At 28.4% G+C, this 18,705-nt stretch overlaps 1 protein-coding gene across 2 annotated transcripts; it reads right to left on the reverse strand.

Moving 5' to 3' along the window:
• Positions 1-2,261: 2,261 nt before the first annotated feature.
• On the reverse strand, positions 2,262-18,610 carry LOC111688144 (mucin-5AC). 2 transcript variants are annotated; one of them, XM_046945411.1, is made up of 5 exons: positions 18,272-18,610; positions 5,784-6,237; positions 3,895-5,706; positions 3,647-3,826; positions 2,262-2,951 (listed from the first exon to the last, which is right to left on the reverse strand). In XM_046945411.1, the coding sequence occupies exons 2-5, from the start codon at positions 6,009-6,011 to the stop codon at positions 2,328-2,330; spliced, it is 2,844 nt and encodes a 947-aa protein (XP_046801367.1). In that variant the 5' UTR covers positions 6,012-6,237; positions 18,272-18,610; the 3' UTR covers positions 2,262-2,327. The 2 variants fall into 2 exon arrangements, with proteins under 2 accessions (XP_046801367.1, XP_046801368.1); XM_046945412.1 differs by lacking the exon at positions 18,272-18,610 and adding an exon at positions 8,480-8,547.
• Positions 18,611-18,705: the final 95 nt, after the last annotated feature.

Here is an 18,705-nt window from a genome sequence, read left to right on the forward strand (position 1 = left end):
AATAACGGAATTATATGTCAATCGATTCGTAATTAAGGCTTTACGACTGTGTTTATTCAGCATTACGGTCGTAGCTACGTTTTGGTAAGTTAGTAACGGAGCTTCGAATCAAAATGCATAATAACAAAGTCGCCAAACGAAGAAAATTTAGATTTAAATTAAAATGCAGAATGTGAGGGTGATTAACTTAGGGCGGGTTTCTTACTACTCAGTTAAACTAGGCTTAACTTGCTGTTACATTTAACTCGAAACAAATTTAGGCGGACTTTAACCAATGAAAGTGTTTTTCAGTTTTTGATTTAAGTTCAGTTAACTTTGTTAGTAATGCCAACTTTTCACTCAAAAACAAAAACAATGAACAGCTGTTTTTTTTTGCAAATAATACTGAAAAATATTGGAAAAATGTTAAACATTTAAAACAATAATAAATAAAATAAAACAAATCAGAAAATTGCAAATTTACTTAAAATATTAAGTTTTTGTTCTTTCGAAATCATTGTTTTATTGTTTTTGTTAATTGTGTTTTCTTACTTATAACTTAAGTTTAATTGACCAGTAACACTCAGTTAAACTAAGATAATAAGTAACTTTACTGATAACTAAAAAACACGCCCTTAAACTAAGATAATGTGTAACTTTACTGCAGTAATCATTATTACTGAAAACACAAAACAAATATATGTTAAACCAGGTTTAAGCAAAGAACAAAAATTATTAGAAAAACCCGCCCTTAGTATAGTAGCAAGGGCAGCAAATACTCTTTGATTCTTTAGAATTTGTTTTCAATTTAACTTTTTTTTGGAACATAAAAGCATTGTAGGTTTGCTACTCTAGCACATAAGCTATATGATTCTGATGCTGTTGCTAACTATAGTATTTTTTTGATACAATTGTTATGTTTGCAAGGTTTGCAAGCTTGCTATACTTAAGAAATCCAAATTCGCTTAAGTAAACACTTTTTGCAGGTTTAAAAACTTGGTTTTAGTATATTTACTGGGGTTGCAAATATTCTTAACTATATAAAGGAAATAAACAACAAAAAAGCAAAGCAGCTTTGCTACTCTAGCTTATAAGCTCATGGAATTTCTTATGGTTTTGATAATTGTAGTATTTTTTACTCGACTTGTTATGATTACAACCTTTACAAGTGTTTTTATGCTATAGAGATCAAAAGTTGTTATTGCATGTTTGCTTACCTTGCAAATAGTAAACAAAAGTTGAAAAATCTAACAGCTTTTATACTTTAAAGAATATCACCTTTAACATCCTTGTAAATTAAGCAAAGTTTCTAAGGGGTAGCCAGATTTTGAAAAGATGTTTCTGCTTAATGATTTCACTATTGTATTTCAATGTTTACAGGCACAGAACTTAAATAAAATTTGCTGAAAATCCTAAGACCAAGTAAGAGTATTCGAGATCGTTTAAATTTTTTTCCAAATTAAAGAAATTTTTAAAATTTCCTCAAAATTTGATTCTTTTTACAACGTTTTTTCAAAATTAATTACTTGTTAAATGTATTTAAAAATTTTTAGATTTTGTTTATTAATTTCTTAGGAAATTTGCTTTTTTTTTTTATTTTAAAAACTACACATATGTAAGTTTAAAGGAAAAAATCTTAAAAATATGAAAACAACAAAGAAAAAATTGCATAAAATTATAAGTAAAATGTATATTATAGGAAGGAAAAAAAGAGGAAGATAGAAAGAGACCTTAAAAACAACTTTTTACACAAAGATAATTTTTGTAAAAATTAAAAGTAAGAAAAACCTTAAATTTTTATATACAAAAAACTTTTTTTTTTTTTCTTGGAAAATTAAAGGAAAAAATGGCGTTTAAAAAAATGTACAATAAAGTTTTATTTTAAGTTTAAGCCTAATAAAAAAAATTTTCTTTTAAAGAAAAATAAACTAAAAATTTATTGTAACAAGCCACTCGGTTAAGTTCACTTTAAATTTAAAAGAAAAAAATATAACTGTAGTTAATTTAAATATTTTCACATCATTTTGTTTTTGAGTATTAGAAAAAAGAAAGAAAAATCAAAAAAAAAAGAAGAATATCCAATTAGATTCTTATTAACAATTAAAAAGAAAAAAATAAAATAAATTAAAATTCTATAAAAAAAAGTAAGAAAATATCAAAGTACATTTGGGTCAATAGTATCAATAAGGAGATTTGTTAAGAATATAAGGTGGTTTTTAAATATGCTTAAGAAATAAAATAAAAAAAAAACTATATTTATAGCAGGAAAGTATTTTTATACAAAATGTTAACATTTAAAAAAAGGAGCTGTATTTTAATATAAAGTAAAATTTAAATTTACTTTAAACCTAACGCCCACCTCCACCATTGTTTCCATGATGTCCACCACCACCTCCTCCGCCAGACAGAGTATTATAATTGGCTGCTGTTGCCGTAAAAGTGGTTGTATTATTCGGTGAAGTTTTTAATAAAATTATTTTTTGATTAGTCGAGCTATTATTAAGATGATGATGATTGTTATTGCTACTACTTAAATGATGCTGTTGTTGTTGTTGATGATGTTGTTGCTGCTGCTGATGATGATGCTGCTGCTGCTGATTGTTATGAGAATTGCTTGTTGTATTGCTTTGTAAATTAATTATATTGGCCGCTGTTAATTTACGTGATATAACATTTTGTGTATTAAATTGTGTTCCCACGGGTGGTGCTGGTGTTATAGTCACTGTACTGGGTGCAATATTTTGCATGGCTGCTGTTTGTGTTGTTGCCGCTAATGATGAGGCTGGCACAATTGTTGTTATACCATTTTCATGTTGTATCATATTGTTGTTATTGTATATTGCACGCATTTTAGCTTGAGCTGCTGAACTCATAGTTGAGTTTGGTGGACCAGATGTCACCGACGACGAGGACGATGTTGTTGAGATTTGAGCAATTTTTACAGCTGTTGTGGTGGGATGATGTGAACGTGACTATAGGGGAAGAAAGAAAAAAAAATAAACAAATTGTTATAATTAATTTAATTCTTGCATAGTTCTAGTACGGTTCTAATTCAGTTCTAGTTTAGTTCTAGTTCAGTTCTAGTTAAGTTCTAGTTCAGTTCTAGTTCAGTTCTAGTTCAGTTCTAGTTCAGTTCTAGTTCAGTTCTAGTTCAGTTCTAGTTCAGTTCTAGTTCAGTTCTAGTTCAGTTCTAGTTCAGTTCTAGTTCAGTTCTAGTTCAGTTCTAGTTCAGTTCTAGTTCAGTTCTAGTTCAGTTCTAGTTCTGTTCTAGTTCAGTTCTAGTTCAGTTCTAGTTCTGTTCTAGTTTAGTTCTAGTTTAGTTCTAGTTTAGTTCTAGTTCAGTTCTAGTTTAGTTCTAGTTCAGTTCTAAATCAGTTCTTGTTCAGTTCTAAATCAGTTCTTGTTCAGTTCTAGTTCAGTTTTAATTTAGTTCTAGTTCAGTTCTGGTTCAATTCTAGTTCAGTTCTAGTTCAGTTCTAGTTCAGTTCTAGTTCAGTTCTAGTTCAGTTCTAGTTCAGTTCTAGTTCAGTTCTAGTTCAGTTCTAGTTCAGTTCTAGTTCAGTTCTAGTTCAGTTCTAGTTCAGTTCTAGTTCAGTACTAGTTCAGTTCTAGTTGTGTTTCAGGTTTAGTTTTTGTTTTGAAGTTCTCTATTAAAAAAAAAACTTACATTTGTTGAAATTGGATTTGCAGTAATTGAGCTGTATTTACGACTTTGTAATATCTTGGCTGCCACTTCGTTGCCAGTTAAAACTAGATTTTGTGGCTGACCTTGAATTTGTACACCACTGGCCAAAAACATTGTCTGGACACCAGGACGACTTAAAATTTTCTTTTCACAATCTTCTTGCTAAAATTAAAAGAAAATACAAGAAAAAATAAATATTATATTAAATAGTAGTTGATTGTTTTACTTACCAAAGGACTAGCCGATTTACGATCCAACATATTCTCATCGAAACCTGAATCCGAGGAGTTATCACTAAATTTCGTAGATGATGTAGAGGAAGTCGATGATGTGGGTGATGCGGCCGATAGTGAGGCCGTTGTTAGAGGCGGTTGGCCGGCAGCATTATATGCAGCCAATGACTGATAAGTAGCTTGTGAAGTATTGGCATTTAATGTAATAATATTTGCTTGTGTTGGTGGTTTAGCTAAAATGTAAGATTTATCGACAGTTCGAATAATGGGTTTCATTTCGTGTATATCACTGGTCTTAAGCCTAACGGCGGTGTTGAATTTCTCCAGTGAATGCTTAACAACTTTACCAGCAGCTGTCGAATCAGCCTTAATTTTATGCAAGAATGTATTAGGTTTAACCAAATTGTTGCTGATGTTGTTGTTATTGGCCGCTGTAAGATGGTGCTGGTGTTGATGATGAAGTGTGGTAGTGGTGGTGCTTGTTAGTGGGGGCGATATGGTAGTCACTTTAGCTAAGGAATGTTTAGGCATTTGTGGCATTGTTGTAGAAGATGAAGATGACGAGGATGTTGTTACCGAAATGCTTAATGATGCTGAGGATGATATTAAAGGATTTGTAGTTATTATTGTGTTTGGAGATGAAGAATGTATGGCATTTTCGATGTGTCTTTGTATGGTGGTGCTGTTGTTTGTATTATTTTGCTGCTGTGGAACATTAAATTCAGACTCAGTCTTAATAATGTTGGCAACATGAGCTGCTGTAGAGTGATTACTATCATTATTGCTGTTGGCTGTTGTTGTTGTTGCTGTATGGGTGACATGATCACCTTGTGGAAAGCATTCTGATTGTCTTTTAAAGAATAAATGATGTTTTTTAAGCACTGGTGTTGGTGTGGTGGTGGTAGTTGTGGCCGTTTTGAAATTATTATTATGATTAGTACTGCTGCTGGTATATGACACTGAAACAGACGGCGTTGACGTTGACGCTGGTGTAGGAGTTGGCGGCTTTAATTGCACTACTGCCGGCACGGTTTGTATAATAGATTTTTGTATTAGCGGTAAGGGAGACTGTTTATTATCATTACTAGAAGCTGATGTTGTTGCTACAGCTGCTGGGTTTAAAAGTCTTAAAGATTGTTGATGTTGTTCACATGGCTTGTAACTATCAGCATTTATTATTAAAGCTCCTCCTAAGGCGGCACATTCATATAACATGCCACAACACGATTTTCGTTCTTGCCATTCTTCTTCATCGAAAAATTCCACAGATTCCTCCTGTGCCAATGTACGTCTAAATCTACGAGGCGGCAAACATTTACGCCGTTTTGTGCCCAATTTGATAATCCTTTTACGTGCTTCGGCTGCTGCTTGTGCTTTGTAAGCAGATGCTCTTGTTTGTGTCTGAAACTGTACAATAGTACCAGTGCCGGTTGATCCAGCCGCACCACCAGATAAGTTAAGCTGATGTCTAGAATCTTCATAATCACTGTCTAAAGAATCGGGTGTAGTGGGCAAGGATTGTGTATTGCTGTGAGACCAACCATTGTGGTTGTTTTTACGCTTCATAGAAGAATCCTTAAGTTTTTTAGTTTTCTTAAAAATTTTCGAAAATTTCTCCGGTATATAGTTTATGCCATTTGGAGAATTACCATTAACTGCAGCATTATTGCTGCTCGTTGATGAGGATGCTGCGACCTGTTGCTGTAAAGCAGCTGCAGCAGCAGCTGCTCTTGAGTTTATTCTTTCACTTTTATATTTTGTTTGGATTTTATTGTAACCTGGCCCTATGCCAGCTTTAGCATCAACAATCTGTTGGTGAAAACAAAATTAAGTTTTATTAAAATATGTTTAACTTTTTTAGTTAAACAAAAAAATGAAATACTCACGTGACTCCAGTTACGTTTACTGCCTACAGGCAAACGTTTAAAACGTTTTACCAGTAAAACACAGGCATTACAGATTTCGCCCTGTCGTGGATATTTGAGATCAAAACATTGCATAGTATCTCGTTCATATTTGCGTGAATCGGTAAAACGTGATGAACTCGATTTGGCTTTACAAATGCAACAGCCCTCGGTTGAGCGATAAGTTCGAGGTTTATGAAAATTAAACATGTTTGTCTGTCGTTGGATTTGGATTGTTAGCAAAAAAAATCTGCTTTTTAAGATATGTTAATTTTTATTTTATATTTATCTTGTTTATTAAACAAATTTCAAGTTTAAGATGAATAGATTTTTGTAAAAAAAAATCTGTATCTTTTCTTTTTTAGCAGGGGCGTCTTTCAGGGCTGTAATCCTTGTGGAGAACAACGCATTTTGAAATGTTCTTTGAGAAAAGGTTCTGAAAGAAGAAGAAATGAAATAGGTATATTATTAAGAATACGGTTATTAGTTTTACATTTATGTATTAAAAAATTTTGTTTTTAATTTGTTTATTAGTTTTTTTTTAATGCCATTTTTCTAATACTTCATTCTAATTATTAATAGTTGCACAATAACTAAAAATAAACTAAGCATTTAAGTAAATTGCAATTTTCTGATTTGTTTTGTTTTATTTATTATTGTTTTAAATGTTTATTAAAAATTTTCATTTTACTAAAATATTATTTGCTAAAAACAGCTGTTTATTGTTTATGTTTTTCAGTGAAAAGTTGGCAATACTAACAAAGTTATCTGAACTTAAATACAAAACTAAAAAACACAATTACCGCATAGTCTGCCTAAATTTGTTCCGAGTTTAATCTAGCCTAGTTTAACTGAGTAGTAAGAAACCCGCCCTAAATATTAGTCGGGGTGTAAATTTGTATTATAAATTAAAACGTATCATGGTAGGACTGTCAAAAACTCCAAGTTAATTTTTACTAAAATTTTTTTACCACTATGTAGGTGTGTGTGTATGTGTATATTGTCATAGAATATTACCGTATATTGTAATTAAATACTGAAATGACAAATTTTTAAAATATGTAATGTTCTACCAAAAGCTTTTCTTCTTTTTTCTCTTTTCTTAATTCCCTACCTATCAAAATGCAGTTCAATATACTGATGCATTATAATAATAACAACAACTTTACACAAATGACTGAAATAGACATAATAAAATAGTCTCTATCTCTTCCATTATACAAAGCAAAAAAACTTTAACAAAACAAAGAGAAAAAAAATCAATGTAATTTTTTTTTTGTAAAACACATAAAAACAACAATGCTATACAAGAATACAAAACAAAGGACCATGAAGAAATATACACAATTACAACAAAACTTGCACCAGTAATAATAAAGAAAAGCAGCAAAAAAAATAAATAAACAAGTGAACAAACTCTTTTCAGTTTTTTCTTTATTAAAGCAAAATAAAGAAAAAAAGTTTGTATCTTAATAAAAGAAAAGCGAAAAATAAAATGGCAAAAATGTAACAATATAAGCGGGAAAATAGAAAAATAAGGTAATAAGCTATGATTTCTAGAGAATATTCTAGTTGTAAAGAATTCAAGAGACAAACATATTTTTAAAAGCTTTTGTAAAATTTCAAAAGTGTTGTGATAAATTTCACAATTTTTGTTAATTAAGCATGTATATTTTTCCTATATGGTTTATGTGTTAAAAAGAGAATTTAACATTTATTACAATATTTTTTTATATATTCTTTTCCAATTTATTGCTATTTGCAAAAAAAAAAAAAAGAAATCTGGCAACTTTTTTTACCCTGTTATTACTATTTGACATTTCACAATTCTTTTTGCCGGGATTTTTACATTGTTGTTATTTTGTTTTCTTTTTGCTTTTATGATTTCCACTGCTGTTCTTAAGTCATTTAGACAATTGTTTTTGTATACATATACATATTAGGTAAAGTAGTAAAACGAGCACAAAACCAACAAAAACTCGCTCAATTAGTTGGAAAAAAGAGAAAAAAAAACAATGAAATCAAAAAGAGAACACATACGTGTGAACATATAGACGTGTGTTAACATGTTTGTATTTTATATACAATTTTAATAATTTACGTATTTTAGTATATAGATTTATAAGAGTATATAAAGTATATATACATTCATAATTTATTGTTTGTGTAGATTTTTTTTATAAGCAAACTTATATTAGTGTTTTTTATTAAAAAATTAAGTTCTTTTCTATATAAAAAGTGATTTTATTTCATATTGTTTTTGTCATGTGTAAAAATATTTTGAAGATTTTCTACGTTTAAAATTTTTTCGATATAAGTACATATATACATAAATATATATAAAAATATTGTTGTTGTTTTGCTAGTTTTTATTTTTTTTGTGATTAAAAATCAACTGCAACAACTTTTTTTGTACTAATGTTGGCAACAAAAAAAAAGTTCAAGTGTCCATAGGGAAAGCGGATTAAGTAAAAAAAAAAACGTTTAAAACTGCATATACACTTTAAAATCTGTATGTATACAACAACACTTAATAGTATTTTTTTCAGATTTTTTAAATAAAAATTATAAATTTAAAGTTTTCTACAAAGTAGGTATAACTTTGATTTTCTAATTTTAAATTTATTTGGGAATTTAATAATTTAATAATGTTAACACTTATTTTTTTCACACCTTACCTATTAACTTTTAATTTTCGTATAAATTGTTTTTTTAATACTTTTTATAGATAAATTTTAATTTATTTATTTTAGGCAAATTTTCTCTTATTTTTCTGATTATTAAAAATGTTTTTTGTTAACAAATTTCACAAAAATATGTTATTGATTCAAATGTTATAAAAACTACGTCTAAACTCCAGAGGCACAAAGAAAAACTGATGTACGTTTATTTCTAGTTTTGTGATATTACGTTGATTTTTTTGATTTCTACTTTGTTTTTTTTCTTTCTATATTTTCTATTCGTTCTGTTTTCAAGCCTCCTCCGATAAAAGAATACACACACAAATTAAAATAAAGCAAAAAAAACTCACAAATTTGTGGGAAAGAGAAAACAAAATGCACAAACATGTAATAGCAACAACAATCATTATAGTGTGTGTTGTCATTAATGGCAAGCAGAAAAGAGAACTTAAGAAAAGAAGAAGAAAACCTAAAGAATAATAACAAAAGAAGTGGAGAAAACAAATACGTAATTATATGTATGTGCTCCATTTAGCTACTTTTTTTTTCTTCTATACACTCTCCGCCAAACGGCAAATAAAATGTTCAGGGTTGTACAAAAAAAGTATTAAAATCTACAGAAATTTTTTGTTTAAAAGTGGTTTTTTCATTTAAGTTACATATTTTAACTTATTACTACATATTTTTTATATATTTTCTATTAAATAAACTACTTTAACTGCATTTTATTTAAAAGAAATCTTAATACCTATACAATTTTAACAACCCTGTTTTTTCTTCTTCTTTGACATAAAGCAATAAAACAATTTTGCAATGTTAAACAAACAAAAAATATGAACGCAAAACACACTAGGCTAGAAAGAGACAACTATATAAGAAAATTCATATCAGAATTTTAACACAAAAAGAATATAAAAATTGAAAAAAACAACACACAAAAGAAAAAAACACTGTTAAGCAGCTGTTTTTGTATGTGTATCTTTTTTTTCACTTCAGAAACAACGTAACAAAGTAAAGTGCAAAAAAACACATAAACAAAACAGAACTATTTCAAAAAAAAGAAATAAAAAAGATACACAAAGAGACAGAGTGAAAAATGGAAGGAGAGCAGATTGAAATACCACTGATATTCTAATGAAAAAAATAAAATACAGAGTTACGAATTGAAATTCGTGAAATCCGGCAGTTTTTGTTTTTAATAAATTTATGCCTACGTGATGGCAAAGACGTAAAGTGGGGGTTTTTTTAAATATATTTATAATATGATGTAAATAACGTAAGTACTTGTAACTGAGTGACAAAAATGTGTATATACATATGTACATATTTATGGAAAAAAATGACAAAAGGTAAATTGGGGTTGTTGGCAGTTTACTATCTACTATATAGTAGCTGGATGATGCGTCTTTGTAACTAGTTACAAGTTGGGGAAAAAATAGAAAATATTGTTTTATTGCCTATGTATGTATGTAGTAGGTTGTTCTGCTGCCTATACAAAATACATTTTTGTAAGCACATACATACATATTTTTAAGAATAATAAACACAATATAAAGAAAAAGAAAGAAAAAAACGTGAAAGTGAATTTATTTTCCAGAAAAAAATTAAGAAAGTATAGTTGTTTAAGGCCGTCCGTCATATGATATAAAGCAAACCTATAGATTGGACTCTAAGGCGAGTTTTTCAGATAAAGATAATCTATATTCTTTGTTTAAACCTAGTTTAATATAGGTTTTGTGTTTTTCAGTAAACAGTAACGTTTCTTATTATCTTAGTTTAAAAATTAACAAAAACAATGATTTCTTAATATTTTAAGTAAATTGCAATTTTCTGATTTGTTTTGTTTTAGTTATTATTGTTTTTAATGTTTTTTTTAATATTTTTCCAAAATTTTTCATTTTACAAAAGTATTATTTGCAAAAAACAGCTGTTCATTGTTTATGTTTTTGAGTGAAAAGTTGTCAATACTAACAAAGTTAACTGAACTTAAATCTAAAACTGAAAAACACAATCATCAGTAAAAGTCCGCCTAAATTTGTTCCGAGTTTAATCTAACAGCAAGTTAAGCCTAGTTTAACTTAGTAGTAAGAAACCCGCCCTAAGTAAAATTACTGTTTATTGAAAAACACAAAACACACACATTAAACTAGGTTTAAACAAAGAATGTAAATTATTTTTATTTGAAAAAACCCGCCCTTAATCATATTTTTACTCCAAATGTAATTTTTAGTCGTTTTACTCCAAATGTATCTTTAGTCGTTTTACTCCAAATGTATCTTTAGTCGTTGAGGTAAGACAACGGCGGATGACGATTAGGATCCTCATACAAACTAGGGCATTAATTTAAGAGAACTTCTGTATAAAATTTAGCAATATTACGAAACGAATTAAGTAGAATCTAACCCATCTAATCTATTCCCAGCAGTTCGACGGGACAGGCCCCTAGCCACATGACTACTCAGTTGACCGACCATTTTAACATGGGCTTGTCCTACGACGAAGTCAATCGTCACTCTATACCCTACAAAGAGACAGTAAAGAGACGATTGTCTCCGATCTCTCGCTTACAAATGGGACACTAAAGTGACGACTGTATTCATTCTCGATTAAAAAGAGCTTATTTGTGACGAAAGACCAAAAAAAAAAAAAAAAAAAACAAATTGGAGTCAGCCAGGTGACGATTGACCCAAAAGATATAAATTTGAGTCAACCAGATGGTGGCATATTAGTAGAAAGTAATAAACATTTCTTTTAAAGATGGGTAAAATAACTACTTTCGGAAGTACAACAAAAAAAACTACTTTTAAGAGTATAATCTTTAGGTTACTTGAGGATAGTAAAGAGACGTCTGTCTCCGCTCCCGCTTACAAAGAGGACACTAAAGTGACGACTGTTTTCATTCTCGATTACAAAGGGTACATTCCTGACGAATGACCCAAAACGAATTACTATCATCCAGGTGCTTAACTATTAGTGGAAATTACTGTCTTTTTCGTATGCATTGACTGTTTGTCGAACTGTTGGGTTATTATTTTCAATACTGTATGCATCTATAGAAAGTAAACAAAAAATTACTCTCTTCTTCGATATAATTATATACAATAGTATGCAAACGTAATAGTACACGCGGGCGCATAAATTTTATATATAGACAAAACATATAGAAATTCCCAACAAATTTTTTGTTTATTTTGTTTTGTTTTTGCCATACTTTGCCATGTAGCAGAGAGTAGCAAAGGTACTACTATTAGCTTTTATATACATACACATACTCATTATATATAGAAGCCTCATACCTATTACTTAATTCTTCTTATAGTATTGCTGTCGATGATGTCGTTTATTTCGGGTTGATCGATGAAATAAAGAAAATAAAATTAAAAACAATAAATAATAGCGGATCAACCTAGTTTAAGTGTGTATTTTGTTTTATATACAAAAACAACTCGAATCTATGCCAACAAAAAAAAAAAACATATAAAGACCACAAATTTTAACCGGCCCTTTTTCTTTCTAAAGACTTGTTTAGACAGGTTGTCGTTTGGTCGGTGGTTACATGTATGAATGTTTAATTTGAAATTGAAAAATTTTGTTTAAGAAAACAAAAGAAAATGAAGAAACACAAAAAAAAAACAAACAAAAAAACGCCAACCTCAAATAATTTACTTTCTTTTTTCCACAAAAACTAAATAAAAAAACTTAAATAATGTAAAGTTATAATAAACTAAAGTAAAGTTATAATAAACTTTAAACGAAAAAAATCTCTATACTAAATTATACAAGTTTTTGTTTTGTGGTGCTTTTCGTTTAATAAAATATATTTTTATTTTATTTACAGGTTGATTTTTAGTTAAAGTCTATAATTTTTCGTCTTGGTTGGTAACAAGTGTTACCACAATCTCCTAAAGAGATCGAAGAGACAAATACATATGAAACTGTTAAATACCATGGTCATACTATTATTAAAAACATAATGTGTGTCTAAATACCAGCACACTTTTATATATAGAAATTTTATTTATAATTCAATGCAATTTGAAATTTAAAGAAAACCCAAATTATATATTCGTTGTTTGAATATTAATTTTGTTTTTTAAAGTATTTGTGCTCTATTTTAAATAGCATAAACAAATTAAGTTTCTTATTAAATAATTTAGTTTAGAAGGGTTCAATTAAAAGTAAAGAGCATACAGTCTATATAGGTATATACAGTGAATCAATTAAGTAATTTGCCTATGTAAAATTTTATAAATTTTACATAGGCAAAATAAAATTTGTATTTTAATAGTTTTTCTAATTTTTCCCATTTTACACAATTTCTATTTTTAATTGGAAAACATATATTTACTTTTTACCTGTTTTTTTTTTTTTTTAATTTTATTTATGAACAAAAAACAAAATTCTCTTAAAAAAGGTAGGCAAAAAACTTAGTTGATTCACTGTAGGTACTAGAGATTATAAAATTAATATCAACTTTCGTGTAATGTCGATAGAGACTTGAAATAGTTTCAATCGTAAGTATTTCTTTAGCTTTAAACTTTCTGTATTCCAAATTGATATTCAATTTAAGTGATTCAAAAAAATCATAAATATTAGATAACTTAAGTTTCACGAGAAGGTATTCATTCTATAGTCATAATCTTTGTTTTTATTCTCAATTTCAAATTTATCTAATGTTTCTGCATTTCAAATTGATCTTTAAAAATGGTTATCAAAATTTTTCCAAAATTTTTCATTTTACAAAAGTAATGTTTGCAAAAAACAGCTGTTTAATGTTTATATTTTTGACTGAAAAGTTGGCAATACTTACAAAGTTAACTGATCCCAAATCCATAACTGAATAACACAATCATCGCTTAAAGTCCGCCTAAATTTGTTCAGAGTTTAATCTAACTGCTAGTTAAGGCTAGTTTAACTGAGTATTAAAAAACCCCGCCCTAATTGTACCTTTCATTTGTAATTATTCTCTAGAATAGAAAGACGCTATGTATACACGGTTATTAGATCTGAAAACGTTGGCAGTAAAATGTGCAGAAAATGTCTAATAATACTATCTACTTACTTTTTTTTGTCTTGCAATGTTTTAGGTAATTATTTTTCTGACAACGTAACAAAGGAAAATTTGTAAGTTCAGACGTTTATTAGACATTTTCTGAACATTTTACAGACAACGTTGTAAAATCTGACAATCGTGTTTCACGGCTAAGACATCCATTCTTAACTAGCATTACCCAGCAGTTCGGCAAAGAGTCAATGCATACGAAAAAGACAGTAATTTCCACTAATAGTTAACCACCTGGATGATCAAAATTCGTATGTTTTGGGTCATTCGTCACGAATGTACCCTTTGTAATCGAGAATGAAGACAGTCGTCACTTTAGTGTGCCCTTTGTAAGCGGGAGCGGAGATAGTCGTCTCTTTACTGTCCTCAAGTAACTTAGAGATTATACTCTTAAAAGTTGTTTTATTGTTGTGCTTCCTAAAGTAGTTATTTTACCCATCTTTTAAAGAAATGTTTATTACTTTCTACTAATATGCCACCATCTGGTTGACTCAAATTTATATCTTTTGGGTCAATCGTCACATTATTGTCCCATAGTATTCTGGAAAGTAGACACTGGAAATTTTTAAATTTTAGTTCCATTAATATCTTACCACCTGGCTGACTCCAATTCGTATGTTTTTGGTCTTTCGTTACAAATAAACTCTTTGTAATCGAGAATGAAGACAGTCGTCACTTTAGTGTCCCCCTTGTAAGCGAGAGCGGAGGCAATCGTCTCTTTACTGTCTCTTTGTGGAGTGTAGAGTGACGATTGACTTTCTCGTAGGAGGTAGGTTAAGTGGTCAGTTCGGGACTGTCCCGTCGAACTGCTGGGTAACGATGTGTTATATATGTCATAGAATAAACAGTAATTCGAGGCAATTGTTAAAACGTCTATCTGACTACACTAAATATCTTTATAGTTTCCATCATCATCGAACCTCTTTAACCATTTGTGACTTGGAAGAACTATTCCAGATTTCAAACACCATTCTCTATGGAATTTCACAATATAGGTACATACATATGTATGTATGAATGTACTTCTAAATGCACAAAAATTAACAATTACATACTAGTAGTTAGTATGTATAATTTTTTTAGTTTTTATTTTAATGAATCGTTAGCAAACGATTTGCCCTAAAAACAAGGCCACCACTTTTTAAAATTGACAAAATAAATCGTGCTAGCGGGCGTGTGAGAGAGAGACCAAACGAGTACGTTAAGCTTACTGTAAATATAATGCATTTCATTTGTTATTATTTTTTTCTCTCAGTTTCTATGTGGTGTTTTTTACACAAGAAAAACCAAAAGAAACATAAAAAAATATTCTATATGAAAGTTTCTATTTGAGAAAAGAGACCGAAAAAAAGAGACATAAAGATAGTAATAATGGAAAGAGTAAAAAAAGCAAAACAAAAAATAAAGATAAGTTTAGCAAAACAAAAATGCAAATTGTTGTATAGTTCATATATTTTTTATACATACATATGTGTGTATGTGTAGGTATATAACTTACAAAAGTTAATGTTTTTTTGTTGTTATTATTAAAGCAGGGTTGTTAAACTAGTTAATAGATATGTTGGGGTTTTACATTAACAGCGCCTGCGCTAGTTTTGTCTAACTATAACTATACACTACACCCTCACTTACTCCCCCTATTATAATGCTCACACTCTCTGTTTATTTGCAATTACTCTGTGTTAAGCTTTGTTTTCAGGTCGTGGTTTTTACTAAATTCATTGTTGTGACAGGTTTTTTTCTTCTTCTTCTTACTATTTGTTTTAATATTATTTTACTTTGCTTTTTATTTATATACCTACATACATATGTTTGTATGTATGTATGGTTTTCTGTTGTTATTTAGTTTGTTTTCTTAATTTCTTGTATACAGTTTTTGTTGTTGCTGTTAGTTTTTTTCTTGTCGTAATGTTTGTTGGTATTATTTAAGCTTTTTTTCATCTTATTTATTAATTTCAGAGTACAGGTTCTACACAGAAAATTTTAATCAGTTATAAAGAAAAATATTTGTTGTTTTGATATTTTGAGAATATACACAATTATGTCATTAATATAAAAGAAATATTTATTTCTTTTTTGCAAAAAAATCGCAATTAGATAAAATAACTAATACTTAGGTACATAGGTACATAGGTACATACCTACATACATATTTAGGTATTTCCGTTAACACGTTTTTAAACAAAAATCTACTGTAGTACCAAATACAACATTCTCTTTTATTAACAATTTAATGTTATTAACATAATATGTCATTGATAACAACAATAATCAAATCACTTAGTTACATACAATTTATAGAATTGTAATAAATGCACGTATGTATGTAATACCAAGCTAAAATACTCTCCTCCTCTTTAACAATTAATTATAGAGAGGGAAAAACGTCACTCATTAAGGGAGAGTGAGTTTTTTTATTAAAAACGCAACAGACTAACAGCAACAACAAATATAATAATAATAAAAAAACACTGTCAAGGTAAAACGCAGAATAACTTTTTAAAATTGAAAACAAAGCAAAGTTATAAACGTTTACCAAAAAAAATATGAGAAAGAGAAAAAGAAACAACAAGAAATGATTAAGTATATAATAAAAGATGTACGCAAAATATCTACATAGGTATGTATGTACATATATATTTATTTGGAATGTATATACATTTTTATTAAAAAATCCAAGAGTTTTGTCGGTATTAATAGAGAAAAGACAAAAAACCTTGACAACAATAAAAAGGAAGGCAAACACTAAGAAAATATCAAAAATTAATACACCCATTGTCGGTATATTCCATTAATATCAAATCAAAATCTTGTATTTATAAGATTTCGAGCAAATCTAGTTGATTTTTACTAAATTTTACATTCAAAACAAAGTACATTTTGGCACATCTACACAAAATACAATTGAAATGCAACTATGTAGTAAGAATAGAAAATTCTACTAAAAAATACTACGCTGCTGAAGAAAAAAAAATGACATTTGAAACAAAACAAATGACAAAAAAAAGACATTTTCCAGAAAATTTTCTAACATGGGAAAAACATGAATGAAAAGTGTTTTGTAAGTTAAATATAATTTGATTTATAAATGCTAAATTCTTTTTACTAAATAAAAAATCAAGAATTTCTGTATTTTTCACTTATTTAATGGTTTTAATTCTATAATTCATATGGGACACTTGTGATCCATGACCTTTTTTTTAAAAATTTGATGGCACTGCATGCTTAAAAGGATAATATCATGTTATATCCTTCGAAAACACAATTTGGTAAAATAATTGGGTTTTCTTTCTTGCTGAGGTCAAAAAAAATTAAGAATTTACCGGAATTTGATGAAGTGTAAGTGAAGCATTAAAATTTTGATAGATTTCGGGAAGTGATTTAAAATATAAAAAAACAAGTAAAAATTGCAAATATGAAAAGCCCAATAACTAATGCTATGTAGGTATACACGGTTGTTAGTAAAATACGCAGAAAATGTCTAATAATACTGTCAACTTACAACTTTTGTCTTGCAATATTTTCGGTAATGCTTTTACTGACAATGTTGCAGAAGAAAAATTGCAAGTTCAGATGATTTTTAGACATTTTGCTGAACATTTTACTGACAACCTTGTAAGATCTGACCTAAATGCTAACGAAAATCCTTTCGAGAAAAAAATAATTAGAACTCTTCTGCAAACGAAATTGTTTGATTCAGTCTGAATAGTGGTTTAATAGTATGACTTTCTGTTAACTCATAACTTATTAAACATTAGCCCAAAATTTGCAAAATAATTAAATACCTATATAAAAATGATTTTTAAGTCAAAAATATCACAAAAAACTATTTAAAAAATAATAAAAACAACTATTTTTTAACAAAAAAAACCAAACGATTAAATAAAATTACATATCGTATTAATTGTATGTATGCCTGTGTATCTATTGTAAAAGAAAATGTTAGGTTATGTATACTTGTTTTGAAGTTGTCAAAATAATAAAGAAAACACCAACAGACAGCTGGTTGTTTTACTTTTCTTTTTTGCTTTGCTTTCAATACACGCAAAAAAAACGCAAATGAAAATAGAAGAAGCACAACAAGCTAAATTAAACTCTACTCTCACATAAAAACAAGAAAAAGAAGTATGTAGTATAAATACAAATGAGAGTTGTTAAATAATTGGTAATGTGGCAAAAAAAAAGAAAAAAATTAAATTGAGAGAAATACAAATGTATAAACATGATTGACAAGTAGTAGCCGAACGTCGTAGTAGTAGTATGTAATTTTGTGATACACAAAAGAAAAACGTATACACAAGCTTTTTGTTGTTATGTACATGTATAAAAAATAAAAGCGTTTGCATGTACATATAATATATAAACCCAAAAGATGGGCAGAGAAGGTGGGAGAGTACAAGTATATGAGAAAAAAAAAGAATTAAACACAACAAATAAACTTACACACGTGAAAGGGAGCAAGAAAACAATAAAATAAATAAAACTGCATATGTGTAGTGTATTTTTATATACACAATTATATATTTGCTTCGTGTTGTAGGTATATAAACGCCAAAAAAATGAAAAGTTGACTTTTTGTGGAAACTTTAGATAAAGGAAGTATATAAATATACACATAAAATACATATAGAAAGAAACACTAAATACTAATTTTAGCCAATAAAAAAATATATTTTTAATTAATAAACTAATTTAAAAGATGTTTTTTTATATCTATAAGAACTTACCTTATTTAAATATTACACTTTTAAAAGATTTTTAATTTTTCTCAAAAAAAGTTTTAGGCAGAATTTCACAATATTTTAAACACTTGTATATTTAGCTTTTTATAGTTGTTTTTTTAGTTTTTAATTCTTTTTTTTAATTTAAAAAATGTTAAAATTTTCTTTTTTTATAGGTAATTAGCAAAATTAATGTAGATATTTTATTTTTTTCTTCACAAATTGTTTTTTTTGCTATTTTACACACAGGGCAGCGCGTTTGAAAAAATTTCACTTCTTGTTTAAACGACGTTGAAAATCACTTTGAATACAAAAATTTTTTCATTAAACGAAAAATGCTTGGCTGTAGTTTTTTTCTTTTTTTTGTATATTTACATATATGTATTTCTTTTTCACTTCAGTTGGTCTTGTCTGTTTTGTGCTTTATTTTATGCCTTCTT

Source organism: Lucilia cuprina, chromosome 3, assembly GCF_022045245.1.
Source record: "Lucilia cuprina isolate Lc7/37 chromosome 3, ASM2204524v1, whole genome shotgun sequence".
Lineage (NCBI taxonomy): Eukaryota > Metazoa > Arthropoda > Insecta > Diptera > Calliphoridae > Lucilia > Lucilia cuprina.